Here is a 19,853-nt window from a genome sequence, read left to right as displayed (position 1 = left end):
TGAGCCCTGCACGGACGCGGCGCACGCACCCGCCCGGGCTCACCTGACGCGCGGGGAGGACGCGGGGCGAGAAGCGCCGACCGCGGGCGCCGTCCTGCGCGCCCTTCCCACGCGCCTGCCCTCGCCCACCTGAGCCCCGCGGGGAGGCAGCGTCCCCGGCACTTCCAGAGGGGGCGGAAGCGGACGCGCCCACAGAGTAGTCACCGCCCGGGCGCGGAGGGACGTACGCTCGCCTGTGGCTCCGGCCGCAGAGGCCGAGCCCCGCCGCCTCAGACCAGGCCGGGGAGACACGGCCCGCCCCTCAGGCCGAGGCGGCCTGCGCCCGCCACCTCCCCGCTTCCCGCGCCTACGGACGCACGTCTCGCGCCGGCCCCGCCCCGTCTCCACGGCAACACCGCGTGCGTGAGGGCCGCCCCGCCCGGGACCGGAGTCCGCGCAGCCTCAGTGCGGCGGGGGGCGCGCCCACCCTCACCCGCCGACGCCGCCTCGCTGCGTCCGAAGCGCGGGTTGGCCGCGAGGAGCGTGCAGAGACGCGCCTGCCCGGGGCGGCCCCGCGGAGGGCTTGGTGCCTCTGCGGCTTGCTCGCGTCTCCTCTCGGAGCTCAGCTTTTGGACAGGGGCAGTGGGAGCTGCTTCTTTTGCTTTAGGATGTCGATGTTGGCTGGAACCTGTGTTGAGTGGACTCCCGAGTTACACCTCGCGGGGCAGGCACTAGAGACGCGCGAGGCTCCTGCGTGGAGCCCGGGGTGGGGGGGACCGAGCTCGCCCTTCAGCCACCTCCGGCCTCGCGCGGGATGGGCCGCTCTGCGCTCTCCGCGGTTCCCGGGGAACAGTGAGCCGGTACCGAAGCGCACGCGCGCGTGCAGTGCGGAGACCGTCAGCGAGGCCTGCGTGGGTGAGGGCACGTGGCTGCCCAGCGGGGAGTTGAGGTCATCCCAGGTTGATATCGTCTCTTAATCATTACTTTTGAAACGTAACCAACAAGCACTAATTATTAGTATTGCATAAACGGCCGTTAATTTTAAAATTTCGGCCCTCTTATCTTTTTAACATGGGGATGGGAGACGCTGCTGCTGCTGCTGCTGCTAAGTCACTTAAGTCGTGTCCGACTCTGTGTGACCCCATAGACGGAAGCCCACCAGGCTCCCCCGTCCCTGGGATTCTCCAGGCAAGAACACTGGAGTGGGTTGCCATTTCCTTCTCCAATGTGTCAAAGTGAAAGTGAAGTCACTCAGTCGTGTCCGACCCTTAGCGACCCCACAGACTGCAGCCCACCAGGCTCCTCCATCCATGGGATTTTCTAGGCAATAGTACTGGAGTGGCTTGCCATTGCCTTCTCCATGGGAGACGCTAGGTAGGGCATTATTTTTGAATTGAAGAATAGTTTATTTACAAGTGTTAATAGTTCCAAGTGTACAGCGAAATGATTCAGGTATATATTTTCAGATTATTTTTCATTATAGGTCATTAAGGTAGGGCATTTTTGTATCCTTTACTTCTGTGTTTTGTAAAACATTTAAAGCACCTGAGATTTCTGGTGGACAGCGAAAAACAAAGGCTACCATCCATGGGGTCGCTAAGGGTCGGACACGACAGAGCGGCTTCACTTTCACTTTTCACTTTCACGCATTGGAGAAGGAAATGGCAACCCACGCCAGTGTTCTTGCCTGGAGAATCCCAGGGACGGGGGAGCCTGGTGGGCTGCCGTCTATGGGGTCGCACAGAGTCGGACACGACTGAAGCGACTTAGCAGCAGCAGCAGCATTATGAATATAAATGCTTGAGACATTTTACGTTAAAAACATGAGGAAAAATAAGTTGAGTGTTTTGGGATTAGAATCACAGGTAATTTGCATTTTTGCTCTATTTTCTACTTATGTCAGTTTTTGTAATTAAAGGTGTCTAAAAGGTCCACTAAAGTGGACCTTCTATCTGATGTGGCCAAGTACGTTTTAAAATAATTTAGTGACTTTCAAAAATCTTAATTAACACGGTATTTACTTATTTACACTAGTATTTACTGTAAACTTACTTTTATAAGTATTAATATTTATGTAAATAATGTTTATACAAATTACAGCAATCCAGGATGATAAATCAGTAAGTGTGCTTTTTAAATGATTTACTAATATTTTGTCATGTACATTTACCACCGTTGGTTTTGACTGATTTATGAAGGAATTAAAGCCATTTCTATTTGAATTATAATAAAATAATTAGTCCTCTTGGGAAAGATTAATCAGAATAACAAGAGATAGTGCAGCAGCACTTGGTGGTGTCAGACTCTTTTAAGTACTTTGCATATATAGAATCAAAGATGTAAGGTGCCAGGAAGGGTTTGCTGCTGCTGCTGCTGCTGCTAAGTCACTTCAGTCGTGTCCGACTCTGTGTGACCCCATAGACGGAAGCCCACCAGGCTCCCCCATCCCTGGGATTCTCCAGGCAAGAACACTGGAGTGGGTTGCCATTTCCTTCTCCAATGTGTGAAAGTGAGAAGCGAAAGTGAAGTCGCTCAGTCGTGTCCGACCCTTAGCAACCCCACAGACTGCAGCCTACCAGGCTCCTCCATCCATGGGATTTTCTGGGCAAGAGTACTGGAGTGGCTTGCTTAGGCTTTGCAAATAACTTGCTGTATGGTCTTCCAGAAGTCCCTTAATAATTCCTTTGTAGTCCTTGAGTACTACAAAACCACTGCAGATGGTGACTGCAGCCATGAAATAAAGACGCTTCCTCCTTGGAAGAAAAGCTATGACAAACCTAGACAGCATATTAAAAAGCAGAGACATTACTTTGCCCACAAAGGTCCGTCTAGTCAAGGCTATGGTTTTTCCAGTAGTTATGTATGGATGTGAGAGTAGGACTATAAAGCTGAGGTGCTGATGAATTGATGCTTTTGAACTGTGGAAATGGAGAAGACTCTTGAGAGTCCCTTGGATTGCAAGGAGATCCAACCAGTCCATCCTAAAGGAAATCAGTCCTGAATGTTCATTGGAAGGACTGATGCTGAAGCTGAAACTCCAGTACTCTGGCCACCTGATGCAGAGAGCTGACTCATTGGAAAAGACCCTGATGCTGGGAAAGATTGAAGGTGAGAGGAGAAGGGGACGACAGAGGATGAGATGGTTGGATGGCATCACCAACTTGATGGACATGAGTTTGAGTAGGCTCCAGAAGTTGGTGATGGACAGGGAGGCCTGGCGTGCTGCAGTCCATGGGGTCGCAAAGAGTTGTACTTGACTTGAGCGACTGAACTGAATCCTTAAGTACATGATGCCACAGCTGTGAAACTGTTCAAATCCTATTTTCTTGGAACTAGGGAGTACCCTTGGGGACAGAAAAGCTGATTAGGAAAAAGCCCATTTAGAAAGGTGGAGAGCAGTGGAGATGTAATCCCAACTTTATGAGTTGAGGCTGCTCTCAAAATTTCTAGGTTTCTAATTTCCATTTGCTTCTCTGCTGTTCTTGAACTGCTCATTTCCCCAACGGACAGGAAACTTGGGAGTCCCCTGATGCCAAACTGAAACAAGAATTTGAACCTAAACCAAGATCATACAAATAATTTATAAGTAAAATAAGTCACTTATCTCTTTCTTACTCTCTCAAAGGGATTTCCCATACCAATACTTGAAAATTCATTTTAGTTGCAAAGGAGGCATTTGGAATTACAAATTATCATTCCTGCCAAAGAGAATAACATTCAAAAGCTACAATGAAACAAAGATTTGCCAGCATCTAGCTTTACATGACCGGAGAAGGCATTGGTGACCCACTCCAGTACTCTTGCCTGGAAAATCCCATTGATGGAGGAGCCTGGTAGGCTGCAGTCCATGGGGTCGCTAGGAGTCGGACACGACTGAGCGACTTCACTTTCACTTTTCACTTTCATGCATTGGAGAAGGAAATGGCAACCCACTCCAGTGTTCTTACCTGGAGAACCCCAGGGATGGGGGAGCCTGGTGGGCTGCCATCTATGGGGTCGCACAGAGTCAGACACGATTGAAGCGACAGCAGCAGCAGCAGCTTTACATGACAGGTGAAAGGATCTCACAGGTGGCTCTCCTTTAGTAAATGATTGCCTTTATTCCTAGGTAATAACTGTCTCCTTTAGTAAGGATAAATTAAGGCTCTGAGAGGTAAAAAGTAAATTGAACAAGTTTCTACAAGACATTAAAGAAGAGCACGGGGGAAGAGTACATTCTCACTAGGATAGATCAGAGGACCAGGCCTCTAGCATAATAGCTACCATGCCTGGAGCTCATTAAATAGATGACTTGTAATTAAAAATATGCCTGGAAATCCTGTGACACTCTTCCTATTTAAAGGTGTGTCTAAGTCCTCTTCCCTTAAATACAGGCCTGGCTTAGTGACTCCTATCTAAGGACTAGAATGTGGGATGCGGGGACATCTCTGGTTGTCCAGTGGTTACAACTTCACCTTCCAATGCAGAGGTTACCGGTTCAATCCCTGGTTGTGGAGCTAAGATCTCACATGCCTCTTGGCTAAAAAAAAACCCAAAATATAAAAGAGAAGCAATACTGTAACAAATTCAATGAAGCCTTTAAAAACAGTCCACATCAAAAAAATCTTAAAAAGACCAGCATGTGGCAGAACAATGAGTGACTTGGAAGCTAGGCTAGACAGTTTACGACTGTCTGGCCTTCTCCTACCTGGACACTTGCCCTGGGAATCTAGCCACCAGTGTGAGGGAGCTCAGGCCACGCAAAAGACCAGGTGTTAAGTGTTCCAGCCAATAGCTCCATTGGTTCCAGCTGACAGCCACCACCAACCATTAACCATGTTAGTGAGCCATTTGACGTTCCTAGTGCCCAACCTCCAGCTGAAGCCGAAGGGAGCGGAGACCAGCTGTCCCAGCTAGAACCACCCCAAATTGCAGATTTGGTGCAAAGTAAATGTTGGTTTAAGCCACTGAATTCTGGGATTGTTTGTTACACAGCAAAAGATAACCAGAAGAGTGTTTTTAATGTTATCTAATTCCCACTACAAGCCTGAAAAGTAGCTATTTCTTTTTGATAGGTGAATAAACAGGTTCAAAAGGTAAGTAACTGGTTTCACACTGAGTGTCAGGGCCAGGATTTAAGAGCTTCAAAAAAAAAAAGGACTGCTCCACTTCTCCATAGTGGCTTGCGGATAGAAGACTGTAAGAGACACATTTTACCCAATATAACAGACAAAAATTAAAAGTTTTCATAATTGTTTTCTCTGATGCCAAGACTCACAAGACGGGAACTCAGAGCTCACTCACTGCCCAATGGTCTGATTTCACAAGTGAAGATTAAAGAAAGCAGGCTCATTGAAAGCTATGTAGATTTCGCTATCCTTACACGAGAGAAATTACGTTTCCCTCCACAGTCACGTATTATTTCACGGTCCCACGAGGCAGAAACGGGCTCGTGAAATTCCTGCAGACCAGGCTCACACGCGATCTCCGTTAAACCTTTCCTCCCAGCACGGCAGTTACTCTCATTGCTCACAGAGGGGGGGAATCATATTGATATTTTTGCCTCTCTGTGGCCCTTGTATGCCGGTCCCAGCACTCCGTACTTGACATCTGCAACGTCTGCATTTTTAGCCAAAAGCACTTGCACTTCCCCTTCCCGTGCAAACTAAGGAAAGATTCAGGTTACAGGGCGGGAAAGAACATTTCAATGAATGTGTTAGTTGCCGCTCATTCAGAAGCAACCGTGGCAATTTTATTAACACAATAACGCGTAATCTCGCTTATTCCTCATACACACAGATCATTTCAGTAAGAGCGGAACTCAGTCAGAGCTTTGCCCAAGATTACACCACCAGTTAAAAAAAAAAAATGTCGAGGTTCGAACACACTCCGGAAGGCTCCAAGCCCCCAGGTTCGCCTAACACGGAATCCCACTGCCGAGGCCCCAGGGTTCTCCGCGGACGCGGATCGTGCCAACGCAGCAGCCGCCGCGCTCCCAGGTTGCAGCACCCCCGACCCACTTCCCGGCCCCGGTGGCCTTCCTCGGACAGCCGCCGGGCGGAGATGGTGGGCTCCAAGCTCCGCCCGTGCCGCCCGCCCCGCCCCGAAGCGCGCGTGGGAACGCGGCGTCCTCCCCGGGGCTGCCCGCGACGACTGCCTGCGCGCACCCGGGAGGGCGCTCCCGGGCCCGGCCGGGCCTCCCGCCGCCGCGCCGCCGCCTCCCGGCCGCCGCCGCCGCCCCGCCGCCGGGCGCACGCAGGGGCCGGCGCCCCGGGCGCGCGCCGCGGGGCTCCCCCTTCCGGGCCGGCAGCGCCGCGGCCGCCTCACATCCGGGCGCGGGCGGCGCTGGGGCCCGGGTGCGTGCGGGGTTATTAAGCGGGAGGGGGCCGGGAGGAGGCCGGGAGGAGGGGCGGAGGGCCGGGCCGCGGTTACGGCGGCTGCGGGGAGACAGCCCGGGCGGCCGGGGGGCGAGCGCGAGGGCCGGCGCGGGCGGCGGGGAGGGCGGCGGCGGCCGGGGCAGCCAGTAAGGGCCGGGCGGCCGCGGCGGGGGCCGGGGCTCCGCGCGCCCGGGCCCGCGGGGAGGAAGGGGCGCGGGCGCGCCGCCTCCCGGGGTCGCGGGCGTGAGCGCGAGCGCCGGGGCGCGCGCGGGGGGCGGGCAGGGACCGGAGGCCGGCGGGGCGGCGGGCGGGCTGCGGGGCCCGAGCCGCCGGGCCGGGGCGGACGGCGGCGGGCCTGCGCCGGCTCCAGCTCGGAGCGCCGGGGCTGGGGGGTTCGGCCCTCCCGCTCCCTCTGGCCCGCCTGCCCTCAGTGAGTACCGTCCCCGCCCTTCCTCCGAAGGCGGCTGCTGGGCCAGGGCCTGCGCGAGAGGCCGGGGGTTGGGGTCGCGGCCCCGGGAAGCCGAATTTGGGATCGGAAGCCGGCGCTCGCCCCTTCCTTGGCACGGGCGCCCCTGACATGTCCACAGGTGCGGCGGGCCGGGCGAGGGGAGCTGTGGCCCCGTCCCCAGTCCCCTGCCTCCGGTAACAAGGGCTAGTTGGCGCCGTCCATTGGCCAGTGACAGGCACTTTACCACTGCCCGACTTCCCCGATCCCAGCCCGTCTCCTACCTGCCACCACTTCGGGAAACTTCCCCCCCTACCGCCGGACGGCCCTCACGAGTGGCAGCAACCAGTCTTGTTTCTTTTTATATTAAAGCTGCCTAGAAGCTGTCCCCTGATCTGGGCACGTTGCACTTCTGCTTTCCTTACCCTGTTGATGCTTACAGCTCTTTGCTATAAGAGAGATCCAGGTACCACTGGTTTTGTTTCCAGTGGGTTCTGGTTTATAGAAAGGATTTTTTAAAGGGAGACCGAGATCATTTCAGTTTCTTAAACAGTGAGGACTCTTGAAAATTTATTGTTCTCGGTGACAGTTTTGTGTTGATTTCTTCCAGGTGTAAAAAACTGTCAGCCCAGGAGCCATGGATAGAAGTGTGGGTGAAACAGAAAATGGAGATGCTTTTCTCGACCTGAAGAAGCAACCCGCTTCCAGATCCCCCCATCGCTATACAAAAGTAGGCTTTGTTACTAATGAAATAGTGTTTCTTTATAGGTGAGGAGATTAGTAACATTGTGCAGAAACTTCATTAGTATTGTTTAAAGGGCTAGTCTCATTCTGACTAACTATGTGGACTAAATATTAACTAGATTTAGTAAAACATTGCTTTGAACTTTTTTTCTGAAAGTACAAACACCCAGACTTTAAAATTTGCTCCTAAGTAGGCTTCCACTGAAGGCTCAGATCCTCCCTGTGTGAATTTGTGGATCGGAATATGTGGGCACTTCCTTGGTGACTCAGTGGTACAGAATCTGCCTGCCAACGCAGGAGACCAGGTTTCGATCCCAGAGTCGGAAAGAGCTCCTGGAGAAGGCAATGGCAACCCACTCCAGTAATCTTGCCTAGATAATCCCATGGACAGAGGAGCCTGGCCGGCTACAGTCCACAGGGTCGCGAAGAGTCAGACAGGACTTAGCAACTAAATAGCAACAACAAATGTGTTGGTGCACACTTTGTGTAACAGCTGTGTGACTGGTGTGTGGCTACTGACCTGCAGTCGGTGGAGTAAGGATTCCAGCTCTGGGATGCCTTGCAGACGTCAGTGTCCGCTGTGTTGATGTCTCCTTTAGAGGTGAACTCACAGGAGCCCTCTTTGGTGTGCTTGCCTAGGGTAACCAGATTTTTTAATTCTCTTTTATGTGCTGTTACAAAACGGATATGGACTCAAGAAAGTAAGACTTTAATCATATTACCCTTAGCTGAAGACTTGTGGTGATTTCAACTCCTTTAGACACCTGCTTTTTCTGAGGTTGTTGGGGGAGGAATCACCTCAAGGTCTTGTGTTTATTGAAGCTGTTGCTTCACTGTCTTGTGGGCTACTGACCATTTCTGAAGCGGTTGACGAGAGCATTGAATTCTTTCCTAGTTCCCTGAAATGTGCTTGGGACTGTTGCGGGGGGAGGGTTATGCCCCAGCTGGGCCTTGTGTCTGTTCCCTTGTATGCACTGAGTCAAGGCCTTTAATGTGGTGGCTGTCCCAGGCTTCCCAGGTTGCTGACCGGTTAGTGTTTTAAACTCGGGCCTTGTGTGTGCACTGATGCTGCTGCTTTTAACTGGCTAATTTTAATTCTCTAAAAATGAATGTTACTTCAGTAACACGGGGTACTTTAATCACTTGATAAAATGCCCAATGTTATTGGAGTAACATTCATTTTTAGCATTAAAAAAAAAAATCTTGAGGACAAGAGTGTTTTCACTTGTAAAAGGCGTTTGGCCAGTTTCTATCTTAACCCAGTCTGTTTTGGCATAACAGGATATGCAGCGACAGAAAGCACGTGACTGCTTCATTCAGGTTTGGTCTTCCCAAATGTAGTTTGTCTCAAACCTGAGAGTGCTAGAATAGTATTTCACAACTTAAATTCATTACCTAAAGTGTTGACAAGTGAAATCTGAATGGAGAAAGGCTTATTAAAAGAAAGGAAAGTGCTTTTATAAATTCATGTGAATTCAGGTCTCCCAGTACTTTTTGAGGAAAAGTTCTGACTGGTACATTATGTTGTAGAATCCAGGGATAGAGGCTGTTGAATTATTTTCATACCCTGATTGGAGAGTAAGGTGTATATTTCATTTTTTAATGTATATCCATCTTTATGAGTAAGTCATTTTTAGGAAGATATTATTAATTACAATAATATTAAGATATTATTAATCTCTCTTAGTGTAGAACTTATGTATGTCTACGGTAAAGATTAGGAAGCTCAGTATTGCCTGTATTTGACAGTGTAGCCTCAGAATTCTGCCTCAGTTAAATAAATGTGCCTTAAAGAAATTTTTTCGGTTAATGACAGTTAAGTTTAGATTCAATGGTCTCTACCCAGGTTAGTTAGAAATAGTTGTACTTTCCGGCTCATTTAAGAGTTTTTAGTTAATGACAATTGTAGGGGCTTCCAGGTGGCGCTGGTGGTGAAGCATCTGCCTGCCACTGCAGAAGACACAGGAGACACGTGTTCGATCCCTGGAGCAGGAAGTGGCACCCCACTCCAGTGTTCTTGCCTGGAAAATTCCATGGGCAGAGGAGCCTGGCAGGCTTTGCGGTCCATGAGGCTGCAAAGAGTTGGACAGGACTGAGCACACATACACACAATTCTAGGGTCATTATTGGGTAGTGTTGGGGTATTAGGTTAGTGCTTTCATATACACATTTCTCAATACTCTAGTAATTTTATGTGGGATTTGAGGCAAACTAAGTCTGTTTTCCTTTTGAAGGAAGTTTAAAATAGTGCTGTGTTCTTAGCACTATAGTAAATGCTCTGTTGATTCTACTCCTGGAACGATGTTTGAGCCTTCCTCCTCCCTATCTACTTATTGGGACCAAACTGTTGGAACGAATAAAGCATTTAGTGATGTTTCTGTCTCTCTCTAACCAGCTCTTTTAATGAGACTTTTTAACCAGCTCTCAGGTGGGGCCCATTCTGCTGGCCCACTGACCACGCTCTGAGTAACAAGGCTTCCGTCTCCCGTGGGGAACTCGAACTGTGGTGTTGGTGTTGTCAAGGGACTCAGGTGCATAGTTACCCCTCAGGCTTCAGTTAGTCTGCTCTGCCTCCATGAGTGTCTCAGGAACTCATGGAAGAGTCACACTGGGAATTCCAGGCCTCCTCCTAAGCCTCAGTGATTATTAATTTGGATGGTTATAAGTAGACTTATTATATCACTTGCTATTTTGAGAGTTTTGTGCCCTTAATGTGTAAACCTACTCAGGTCCATTTTGCCAGATTGGCATTTTCCTAAGATCCAAAGCTATGATTTGGTAGTATTTAAATGGTGCTTTTTTTTTTTGAGCGAGTGCATTATGTTTAAGGACTTTGGGAAGTTATCGAGTGGGATCCCACATCAAAAGTCATGGATTAAAAATGGTTTAGACAGTGATTCTCAAAGTGTGTTGCTTGAAGTAATATTTAGTGAAAAGTAAAAGTGTTAGCTGCTCAGTCATCTCTGACTCTTTGCCACCCCATGGACTTTAGCCTGCCAGGCTCCTCTATGGAATTCTCCAGGCAAGAATAATGGAGTGGGTAGCCATTTCCTTCTCCAGGGAATCTTCCCAACGCAGGGATTGAACCTAGGTCTCCCACATTGTAGGCAGATTCTCTACCATCTAAGCCACCAGGGAAGCCTTGGTTTAGTATCATCTGGTAAACTGTTAGAAATACAAAATCTCGGGCCCCATCTCATAGGCATTGAATCAAACTCTAGGGGTAGGGCCAGCCATCTCTGGCTGAGTAACAAGCAATTCAGAGAATTCTGACTCAGATTAAGGTTTTAGAACCATTAGTTTAGAAAACAGGAGATAGTGAGGCTCACAAGCGGAAAAAGTTGGGGGGACTCACTGAGCTGCTGCTTCTTCAGAGGTCCTCTTTTACCAGTTCCTGAGATGTAGTACCTGCTCTTCAATCAGTGATAGCATCTTTTGCCTGAAATACAAAATAGAGATGCCTGGGACTATCTCACTGTTCAGATCCTTGGTGTTTTTTTTTTTCTTCAGGTGAACAAACTGATTCTCTTAGAGTATTACATGCTTTGTATGTACTGTTCCTCTTTTGCTCATGTAGCTTGCCACAGACTCCTTAATGAATGCTGTCACCTGCCAGTTGGACAGGGAATAAAAGCAGAGGACACTTAGAATATTCAGCTTGATACTAACCAGTGTTAAGCATGCATGTTAAATCTACCACCTGAAAAATAAGTGTTGGATTATCTGAGTTACCTGTGTGCTCTTCGTTGCCTTGACTAGTTATAAATTGGCACCATTTTGTCAGTGTGAGGATCTTTAAAGGAAACCACCCTGATTTGTGGCTGATGGGCAGTTGGTTACAGTGGCACAGCCATGCTGAGGTCTCTTTTACATTTTGTTCTATTTGTTTCTGTGTGTGTGTGTGTTCTGCCACGCTGCACAGCTTGCAGGATATTAGTTTCCCAACCAGGGATTGAACCTGGGCCCCAGCAGTGAAAGTGCTGACTGCCAGGGAAAATCATTAAGAAAACAGACAAGCAACTGAAGTGGACTGCTTTGAGTAATCATTCTGGCCTTCGTAGAATCGGTTGTGAGACTTGAAGTCAAGCCTTTGAGAATACCCTTTGATTTAAAGTCTAGGTTGAAATCCGTAGTCAGATAGTCAAGCCTTTACTATACCGAGATCTCATTTGATAACTTCATGGGTACCTCATAAATTGAGTTAATAGGTGGCATTTCAGTGAGGCGCTAAGCTACAAACTGTTGCTGCTGCTAAGTCACTTCAGTCGTGTCCGACTCTGTGTGATCCCATAGATGGAAGCCCACCAGGCTCCCCCATCCCTGGGATTCTCCAGGCAAGAACACTGGAGTGGGTTGCCATTTCCTTCTCCAGTGTGTGAAAGTGAAGTCACTCAGTCATGTCCGACTAGTAGCGACCCCATGGACTGCAGCCCACCAGGCTCCTCTGTCCATGCGATTTTCTGGGCAAGAGTACTGGAGTGGCTTGCCATTGCCTTGTCCGACAAACTGTTAAGCTAGCATAAAAATAGGGGTGCTTGTTTATATTAGGGAAGGCAGAATTACAGTACAAAAAAATCATGATAGCATGTTAAAGTTTCTGCTGTCCAGAAAACCTAACTGGAAGTTCTTAGAGGGGGTGACTGGCACCACTGCAGACACTGTCTTGCTAGTGCTCTTTCCCACCTGTTCCAGTTCTGAGTCATCCGGAAAAAGTCGGGATTCACGGTCCCCTGCCCCCTTGGGTATCCTCTCCTTGCTCGTGGTAGGATTTCTGGCTAGATAAGGAGCCAGTCATTTCACAGTGGGAACCTGGGACATAGGCGTTTGTGGGCAGGGCCTTTGATTCAGGAGAGGTGCTCTGAGAGGAGCTGGCCCAGGGGAAGCCTGCCCAGGGAGCTGGCAGTTTGCTCAGGGTTCCTCGTGGTCTCAGTGGGCAGAGACATTGATGACAGAGCTGCTGGGAGGGCTTGGGTACCGTCCTTCATCCTCGGGGAGAATCAGTGGAGAGAATAAGGAGCCGCCGAGACTCGCTGCCTGCTTTGGGATCCCCGCTCTGCCACTTACTTAACCTGTGTTGGCTTCAGTCATATTCTCAGCTCTCTGACTCTTATCCTTGTCCTCTGAAATGCAGATAGAATGGTGTCTACCCCATAGGATTTTTGTGGAGAATAAATGAGAAAATGGATGTCAAGTGCTTAGAAAAGTGCCTGAAACACAATAAGTGTTAGAAACAGCTTATGATATAATAAGGGTGGGGGGAAGTACTAAAAGGTAGCTTCTTCAGATACCAACTTTAGAACATGCTTACTTTCTATCCATCACAGTAACCACCTATTTTAATATGAAACCATAAATCAGTATTGCAGATACAGTCCTTCTACTCTAAAAATGATTTTCGCAAGTTTCTTTCTGTACTTTCTTACCTGCTTACTTCATGTTTTACATTGCTTTTATCAGTTGTATAAAAACGTTTAAAAGCCAAGGTTTATTTTTATTGTGTTGGCCAAATCAACATAAAAAGCAGGCTCTCCTTTTTCTTTTTTTCCTTATTTTCATTTTCTTATCTTCACGTGAATTCTTTCAATAGAAGAAAGTGTGTGCATCAGATCAGCCACCATTAGAGGCTTGGGTTGAATCCAGGTGCTGCATCCTGCGGGACCCTACAGGATCTCGTTTGAACCCTGACCTGCTTGTAAGAACTGCTCTGAACCACCTGGTGCCCCTTCAGCAAACTTCATGAGTGGGGGATGGGGAAGTGAATCCCACGCACCCTATGTTGGTCATTTCCCATTGCCCGGCTGTCATCTATGGATGCCAGTACCCCACTGCTATTTTTAAAAGCTACCTAAGCCTTTCAGAAAAGTCATGTGACTCATAGACTGAGATATCAGGTCAGTCAGCAACCATCTGAGAGCCTCATGGGCCGAGCCCAAAGTTAGTGGGCGTGTGGAGGGTGGGGACCAGGAAAGGAGGTTAAAGGGGGACCCAGCCCAAATGCTGTTCCAGGGACATTTGCCCTCTTCAGGAAGAGCAGGCACACAGGTGAGGTACTGGGTCACTTCCAGGGTGCTTGGAATAGAAATATGAAATAGAAATATCCATGGTAATCATGAAAAAATTGGGCTTTGGGGACTTCCCCGGCAGTCCAGTGGTTGAAACCCCTCATCTCAAAACCAGGGGCACTGATTTGATCCCTGGTTGGGAAACTAGGATCCCTGATACTGCAGGGCACAGCCCCCCCCCAAAAAAAAAAAAAAAACCTGGACATCTTACTCCAATGAATTAAACTCAGCTCACAGAAGTAAAGAACATCTCTCTAAGTGACTTGTGTGAAATGCTATGTCAGATTGTCAACAGAATGCACAAGATTCTGCAGAACCTGTATAAGGGTTTAACGATTGTTTGGGGCTTGTATCGTTTGTTTTCTACTTTAATTCTCATCACTGAAAGTGAGTGTCCATGTTCGTAGTTCCCAAATAGATTGTTTGGGAAAGCTTGACACGTTTTCTTTAAGGAAGGCTGCGAAACCTAAGAAAATACGTTTACACTTCTGTGGGCGTGGGACTCTTAGGGAATTAACAGCTTATTCTTGCCCAGTCACGTTTTTGTCACTTATGCAAAAAAGTAAGGTCTCAGATAATAACTCTTCTCTTGACCAGATGATAGTTTCAGTAAATCTGTCCACAATGCAAGTTTCTGTCGGTTGTCAAAACTCTACAAAAGGGTAATCTCCCATCCCCTCCTGAAGTACTCATAGGGAAGGAACATACTCAGTTCAAAATGAGCACTCAAGTATTCTGCTTTTCGCCACACTTGAAGGTTTTCTTTGAAAGTATCCCAAAGAGATTCCTTTCCAGGAATAATTGCTGTTAAGAACTCCTGAGATGGCGAGTTCGAGAAGACGTCTCTTGGGAGATTGGAGAGCAGTGGGGCCAGGGACAAGTCATCTGCCTGTGCTGGCCACTAAGCCCGGCACACAGGAAGTGTTCTGTAGACAGTTATGAAAGAGCAGACTTTGTGTTGACTTAGCTAATGGCTTCTCTCCTCCCCACTTACATGGGGGATCCTCTCAGGCTGGGAAACAATCTTAAGCAACCTGAGACATTGCTGAAGGTAACAGGTTTAACTGTCTAAACCCCATGAGGAGGATCTCATTTTTCCCCAAATGTTGGGGTGGACGTTGGGCCACATTTTGAGAAACGTGATTGGTTTAAAGTGCTACTTCTTAACCTCTTAGGGTCCAGTGGAGGTCTTTGGATCACCATTGGAGATGAACACTTATTGCAGAAATTGCACAAATGTGTATACGCGGTTTCCTTGATGTTGTGAAACTGGTTTTAGAAGCCCTACTCTCAAGAACAGTGTATGCTGCTGCTGCTAAGTCACTTCAGTCGTGTCCAACTCTGTGTGACCCCATATACGGCAGCCTACCAGGCTGCCCCGTCCCTGGGATTCTCCAGGCAAGAACACTGGAGTGGGTTGCCATTTCCTTCTCCAAGAACAGTGTATAGTTTGACCTAAATGTTTAAAGATGTTATGGAAAGATGTTATTTCCAGCAGTTATTACAATCCAGGAATTGTTTTGTTTTCCCAGTTCTTGGCCTATTAATAAAGTAAATGACTTTCTATCCTCTGTAGACAGGTGAGCTGTGCTCTGGCCGTTGCATTTGGTCAGAGGCATACCCTGGCATGGATGGTGCTGCTGGCGTGGTTGGTGCCCACAACTTCGTGCATGTGACTCCCCTTCGTGCTCTTACATACATGTCAAGTTTGCACATCACTTGCGCGTCCACACCTGGTACATGCCAAGCATACAGTCAGCAGAGAACACTGGAATAGTAGGAGAGAGAAGCGTAAAACATTTTTACCAATCTGAGCCTCTTTTCTATATCTGAGAGTCGTTGGTGTTTACTGATCTGTAATTAGAGTGATAAGTCTGTAAAAAGAGAAAGTAAAACATGAACCTTTGGTAACTGAACCTCTTAGTTTGCTTAAACTTTTTTGGTTGTTAAGATAGAATTCACATACATAAAATTCACCCCTTTTAAAATGTACCATTTAGGGACTTCCCTGGTGGTCCAGTGGTTAAGACTCTGAGCTCCCAGTGGAGGGAGCATGGGTTTGATCCCTGGTTGGGGAACTAAGATCCCACATGGGATGTGTCCAATAAACAAAACATTTAAAAATGTACCATTTAGTGGTTTTTAGTAGATTCGAACGGAGAAGGCAATGGCAAGCCACTCCAGTACTCTTGCCTGGAAAATCCCATGGATGGAGGAGCCTGGTAGGCTGCAGTCCATGGGATCGCTGAGTCGGACACGACTGAGCGACTTCACTTTCCCTTTTCACTTTCACACATTGGAGAAGGAAATGGCAGCCCACTCCAGTGTTCTTGCCTGGAGAATCCCAGGGACGGTGGAGCCTGGTGGGCTGCCGTCTATGGGGTCACACAGAGTCGGACACGACTGAAGTGATTTAGCAGCAGCAGCAGATTCGAAAAGTTGTACACCCATCAGTACTATCTAACCTGAGACTGTTTTCATCTCCACAAACGCAGACTCCACCCACTAGCAGTCACCCCCATAGTTCCCTCCCTCAGCCCCCGGCAGCCGTCAGCCTGTTCTCTGTGGATATGCCCAGTTGGAAAGGTGCGTGCAGAGAGAATCCCGCTATGTGGCCTCTTGTGTGTCTGACTTCTTTCACTTAACATAGTGTTTTCAAGGCTCATATTGTATCAGGACTCATTCTGTATTACTGCTAACTGTTGCATTGTATAGGTTTATAATTTTTCAGTTCTCTTTGGTTTGTAACTAGGAGGGGAATTGCCTGGTCATGTGTTTAACTTTTTGAGGAACTGCCACCGTATTCCACAATAGCCGCACAATTTTCCATTCCCATCAACAGTGACAGAAAGTTCCAGTTTCTGTACATCCTTGTCAATACTATTTTCTTTTTTTGCAACAACTGTCCTGGTGGATATGAAGTGGTATCTCATTTCAGCAGACAGCAATAGTAGTAATAGAGAACACCTATCACCTGGGCTCCCTGTTATCATTTGGTGTTAAACATTTCAGAGCCTTACTGTTCAGAAACTTTGTATATTGAGAATATACCTATTTAAGAATGAAGTACATTGCCCTTGGTATAATAGTGTCCTGGGGTTCTTAGTTTAATATTGGATTTGTGAATGGTGAAGTGAGGGGTGTGTACTCATCTTTGGGCTGCTTTAAATGGCAGAAAACTGAAGTGTTTTTTTCCTGTGGTGTATGTATAAGTATTTCCTATATTGCCAGGTCCTTCCTGTTTTTACTGGAAAATGTTTTAAGCCCTCCTGTTCTTAGGATTTCTGTGTTGTTCTGTCTTCTGTCATCATAACTGCTCTTGGTCCATCCACCCCGCCCCTCACCACCATGCTGTGTCACTCATGCCTTTCTGACGTTCACCACGCAGATTTCACTGAACTCCACTCGCTGCTGCCAGTTTGCAGGTGGTACGTCAGTGCTTTGACAGTTTTTTTCAGAATTTTTAGTAGCCTCTAGACATTTTCTTATATTTGGGATTCTGTTTATCTCAACATTCCCAATTTTTCTAGGTATTTCTACCCAATTAATAAGACATAATTCATAAGTGAATCATAAATGTAAGTGCCTGATTGATGTCGTGGTATTGAAACTGAAATGCCTTCTTATTCTCAGGCATTTTGCTATCATGGAGAAAACATTTAGGTGCCTCAGGTATCTGATGACACCGAGTGATTTCATGGCGTGCATCTATGCAGTGATTCCTAAAGGCTAAGAGAGTAACTCTGTCCCTCCATATTCACCCCAAGGCAGGGGAAGCAATGATCTGACAAGCAGCAAGTGTTCTGTTGTGCGGCCCGTGACAAGGGTGTTGGAGAGGCCCTGGCAAAGTGGTGTATGCTTTTTTGCAAAGCGGTTGTAGCATTTTACTGGTACTGAAGGTTTGGGAATTGCTATTTTTAGTTTACTGTAAGAATGTTTGTATAAAAAGGAGGCAGTGGTTTCGTGTATATGCATCTGTATGAGCAGGTGCGTGTGTGTGTATAACATCAGTTCGGTCGCTCAGGCGTGTCCGACTCTTTGCAACCCCATGGACTGCAGCACGCCAGGTCTCTCTGTCCATCACCAACTCCCGGAGCTTGCTCAAACTCATGTCAAGAGTCGGTGACGCCATCCAACCGTCTCATCCTCTGTCGTCCCCTTCTCCTCCTGCCTTCAATCTTTCCCAGCATCAGGGTCTTTTCAAATGAGTCAGCTCTTCGCATCAGGTTGGCCAAAGTATTGGAACTTCAGCTTCTGCATCTGTTCTTCCAGTGAATATTCAGGACTGATTTCCTTTAGGATGGACTGGTTGGATCTTCTTGCCATCCAAGGGGCTCTCAGGAGTTTTCTCCAACACCACAGTTCAAAAGCATCAGTCGTTCAGCGCTCAGCTTTCTTACAGTCCCACTCTCACATCCATACATGACTACTGGAAAAACCATAGCTTTGACTGGATGGACTTTTGTTGGCAAAGTAATGTCTCTGCTTTTTAATATGCTGTCTAGGTTCGTCGTAGCTTTTCTTCCAAGGAGCAGGCGTCTTTTAATTTCATGGCTGCATCACCGTCTGCAGTGATTTTGAAGCCCAAGCAAATAAAGTCTGACACTGTTTCCATTGTTTCCTCATCTATTTGCCATGAAGTGATGGGACTGGATGCCATAATTTTACTTTATTGAATGTTGAATTTTAAGCAAGCTTTTTCACTCTCTTTTTTCACCTTCATCAAGAAGCTCTTCAGTTCCTCTTCACTTTCTGCCATAAGAGTGGTGTCATCTGCATAGCTGAGGTTATTGATATTTCTTCCACTGATCTTGATTCCAGCTTGTGCTTCATCCTGCCTGGCATTTCACATGATGTACTCTGCATATAAGTTAAATAAGCAGGGTGACAGTATACAGCCTTGACGTACTTCTTTTCCAATTTGGAACCAATCTGTTGTTCTGTGTCCGGTTGTAACTGTTGCTTCTTGACCTGCATACAGATTTCTCAGGAGGCAAGTAAGGTGATCTTGTATTCCCATCTCTTTAAGAATTTTCCAAATTTTGTTGTGATCCACACAGTCAAAGGCTTTGGCATGGTCAGTGAAGCAGAAGTAGATGTTTTTCTGGAACTCTCTTGCTTTTTCTATGATCCAGCAGATGTTGGCAATTTGATCTCTTATTCCTCTGCCTTTTCTAAATGCAGCTTGAACATCTGGAAGTTCTCAGTTCACGTAGTACTGAAGCCTGGCTTGGAGAATTTTGAGCATTACTTGGTTAGCGTGTGAGATGAGTGCAATTGTGCGGTAGTTTGAACATTCTTTGACATTGCCTTTCTTTGGGATTAGAATGAAAACTGATCTTTTCCAGTCCTGTGGCCACTGCTGAGTTTTCCAGATTTTCTGGCATATTTGAGTGCAGCACTTAAACAGCATCATCTTTTAGGATTTGAAATAACTCAGCTGGAATTCCATCACCTCCACTAGCTTTGTTCATAGTGATGCTTCCTAAGGCCCACTTGACTTTATACTCCAGGATGTCTGGCTCTAGCTGAGGGATCACACCATCGTGGTTATCTGGGTCATGAAGATTTTTTTTGTGTAGTTCTTCTGTGTATTCTTGCCACCTTTTCTTAATATCTTCTGTTTCTGTTAGGTCCATACAATTTCTGTCCTTTACTGAGCCCATCTTTGCATGAAATGTTCCCTTGGTATCTTTAATTTTCTTGAAGAGATCTCTAGTCTTTCCCATTCTGTTGTTTTCCTCTATTTCTTTGCATTGACCACTGAGGAAGGTTTTCTTATTTCTCCTTGCTATTCTTTGGAAGTCTGCATTCAGATGGGTATATCTTTCTTTTTCTCCTTTGCCTTTAGCTTCTCTTCTTTTCTCATTTTCCAGGTATATAACATTCCTGGAAGCAAATGAGGATACCGAGTTACCAAACCTCTAATTCTTACACCATTCTTACTTAAAGGAACTTGGGTTTCTCAGAGAAATGGCTGACTCTCAGACTAGGACAGGATGGGTACCTGTAATGCAGAGAGTAAAAACGTGCTTTTTAAGAAATAAGGGGGGCTTTCCTGGTGGTCCAGTGGCTAAGTCGCTGTGCTTTACTGCAGGGGGTGCAGGTTCGGTCCCTGGTTGGGGAGTAAGATCCTGCATGGCACGCTTACGGCTTAAATAAAGACATAAAAATTTAAAATGATGGAGTGTGTCAAAAGGATACAGGAGCCAGTCTGAAGAGGCTTCTCCGTTTGAGCACCAAAATAGTTAAGGAGAGGGATTGTGA

The 19,853-nt window shown here is 47.4% G+C and overlaps 2 protein-coding genes across 19 annotated transcripts in view; one reads left to right on the top strand and one right to left on the bottom strand.

The window, feature by feature from the left end:
- The window catches only part of SFI1 (SFI1 centrin binding protein), an 85,529-nt gene extending 85,175 nt beyond the window's left edge, over positions 1-354 (bottom strand). For 4 of the 13 annotated variants that reach the window (XM_055405732.2, XM_055405737.2, XM_055405742.2 and 1 more), the window contains exon 1: positions 44-330. The gene's annotated coding sequence lies outside the window, so the exon portion shown is untranslated. Of the gene's footprint in view, positions 1-29 lie in introns of all 13 variants that reach the window. The other 9 variants (XM_088828344.1, XM_055405740.2, XM_055405739.2 and 6 more) reach the window with 7 other exon arrangements.
- Positions 355-6,277: 5,923 nt separating this feature from the next.
- Positions 6,278-19,853, top strand: part of EIF4ENIF1 (eukaryotic translation initiation factor 4E nuclear import factor 1) — a 40,468-nt gene continuing 26,892 nt past the window's right edge. Inside the window, exons 1-2 of one of the 6 annotated variants that reach the window (XM_055404335.2) lie at positions 6,278-6,314; positions 7,391-7,510. In XM_055404335.2, the coding sequence (XP_055260310.1) occupies positions 7,418-7,510 (93 nt within the window). In that variant the 5' untranslated portion in view covers positions 6,278-6,314; positions 7,391-7,417. Of the gene's footprint in view, positions 6,315-6,387; positions 6,482-6,629; positions 7,511-19,853 lie in introns of those variants that run through there. The other 5 variants (XM_055404334.2, XM_055404336.2, XM_055404332.2 and 2 more) reach the window with 5 other exon arrangements.

This window comes from Moschus berezovskii, chromosome 19 (assembly GCF_049115385.1).
Source record: "Moschus berezovskii isolate FMDL1 chromosome 19, NW_MosBer_1.0, whole genome shotgun sequence".
Lineage (NCBI taxonomy): Eukaryota > Metazoa > Chordata > Mammalia > Artiodactyla > Moschidae > Moschus > Moschus berezovskii.
Note: the sequence above shows the minus strand (reverse complement) of the source record. Positions and strands in the feature narration are given on the sequence as shown.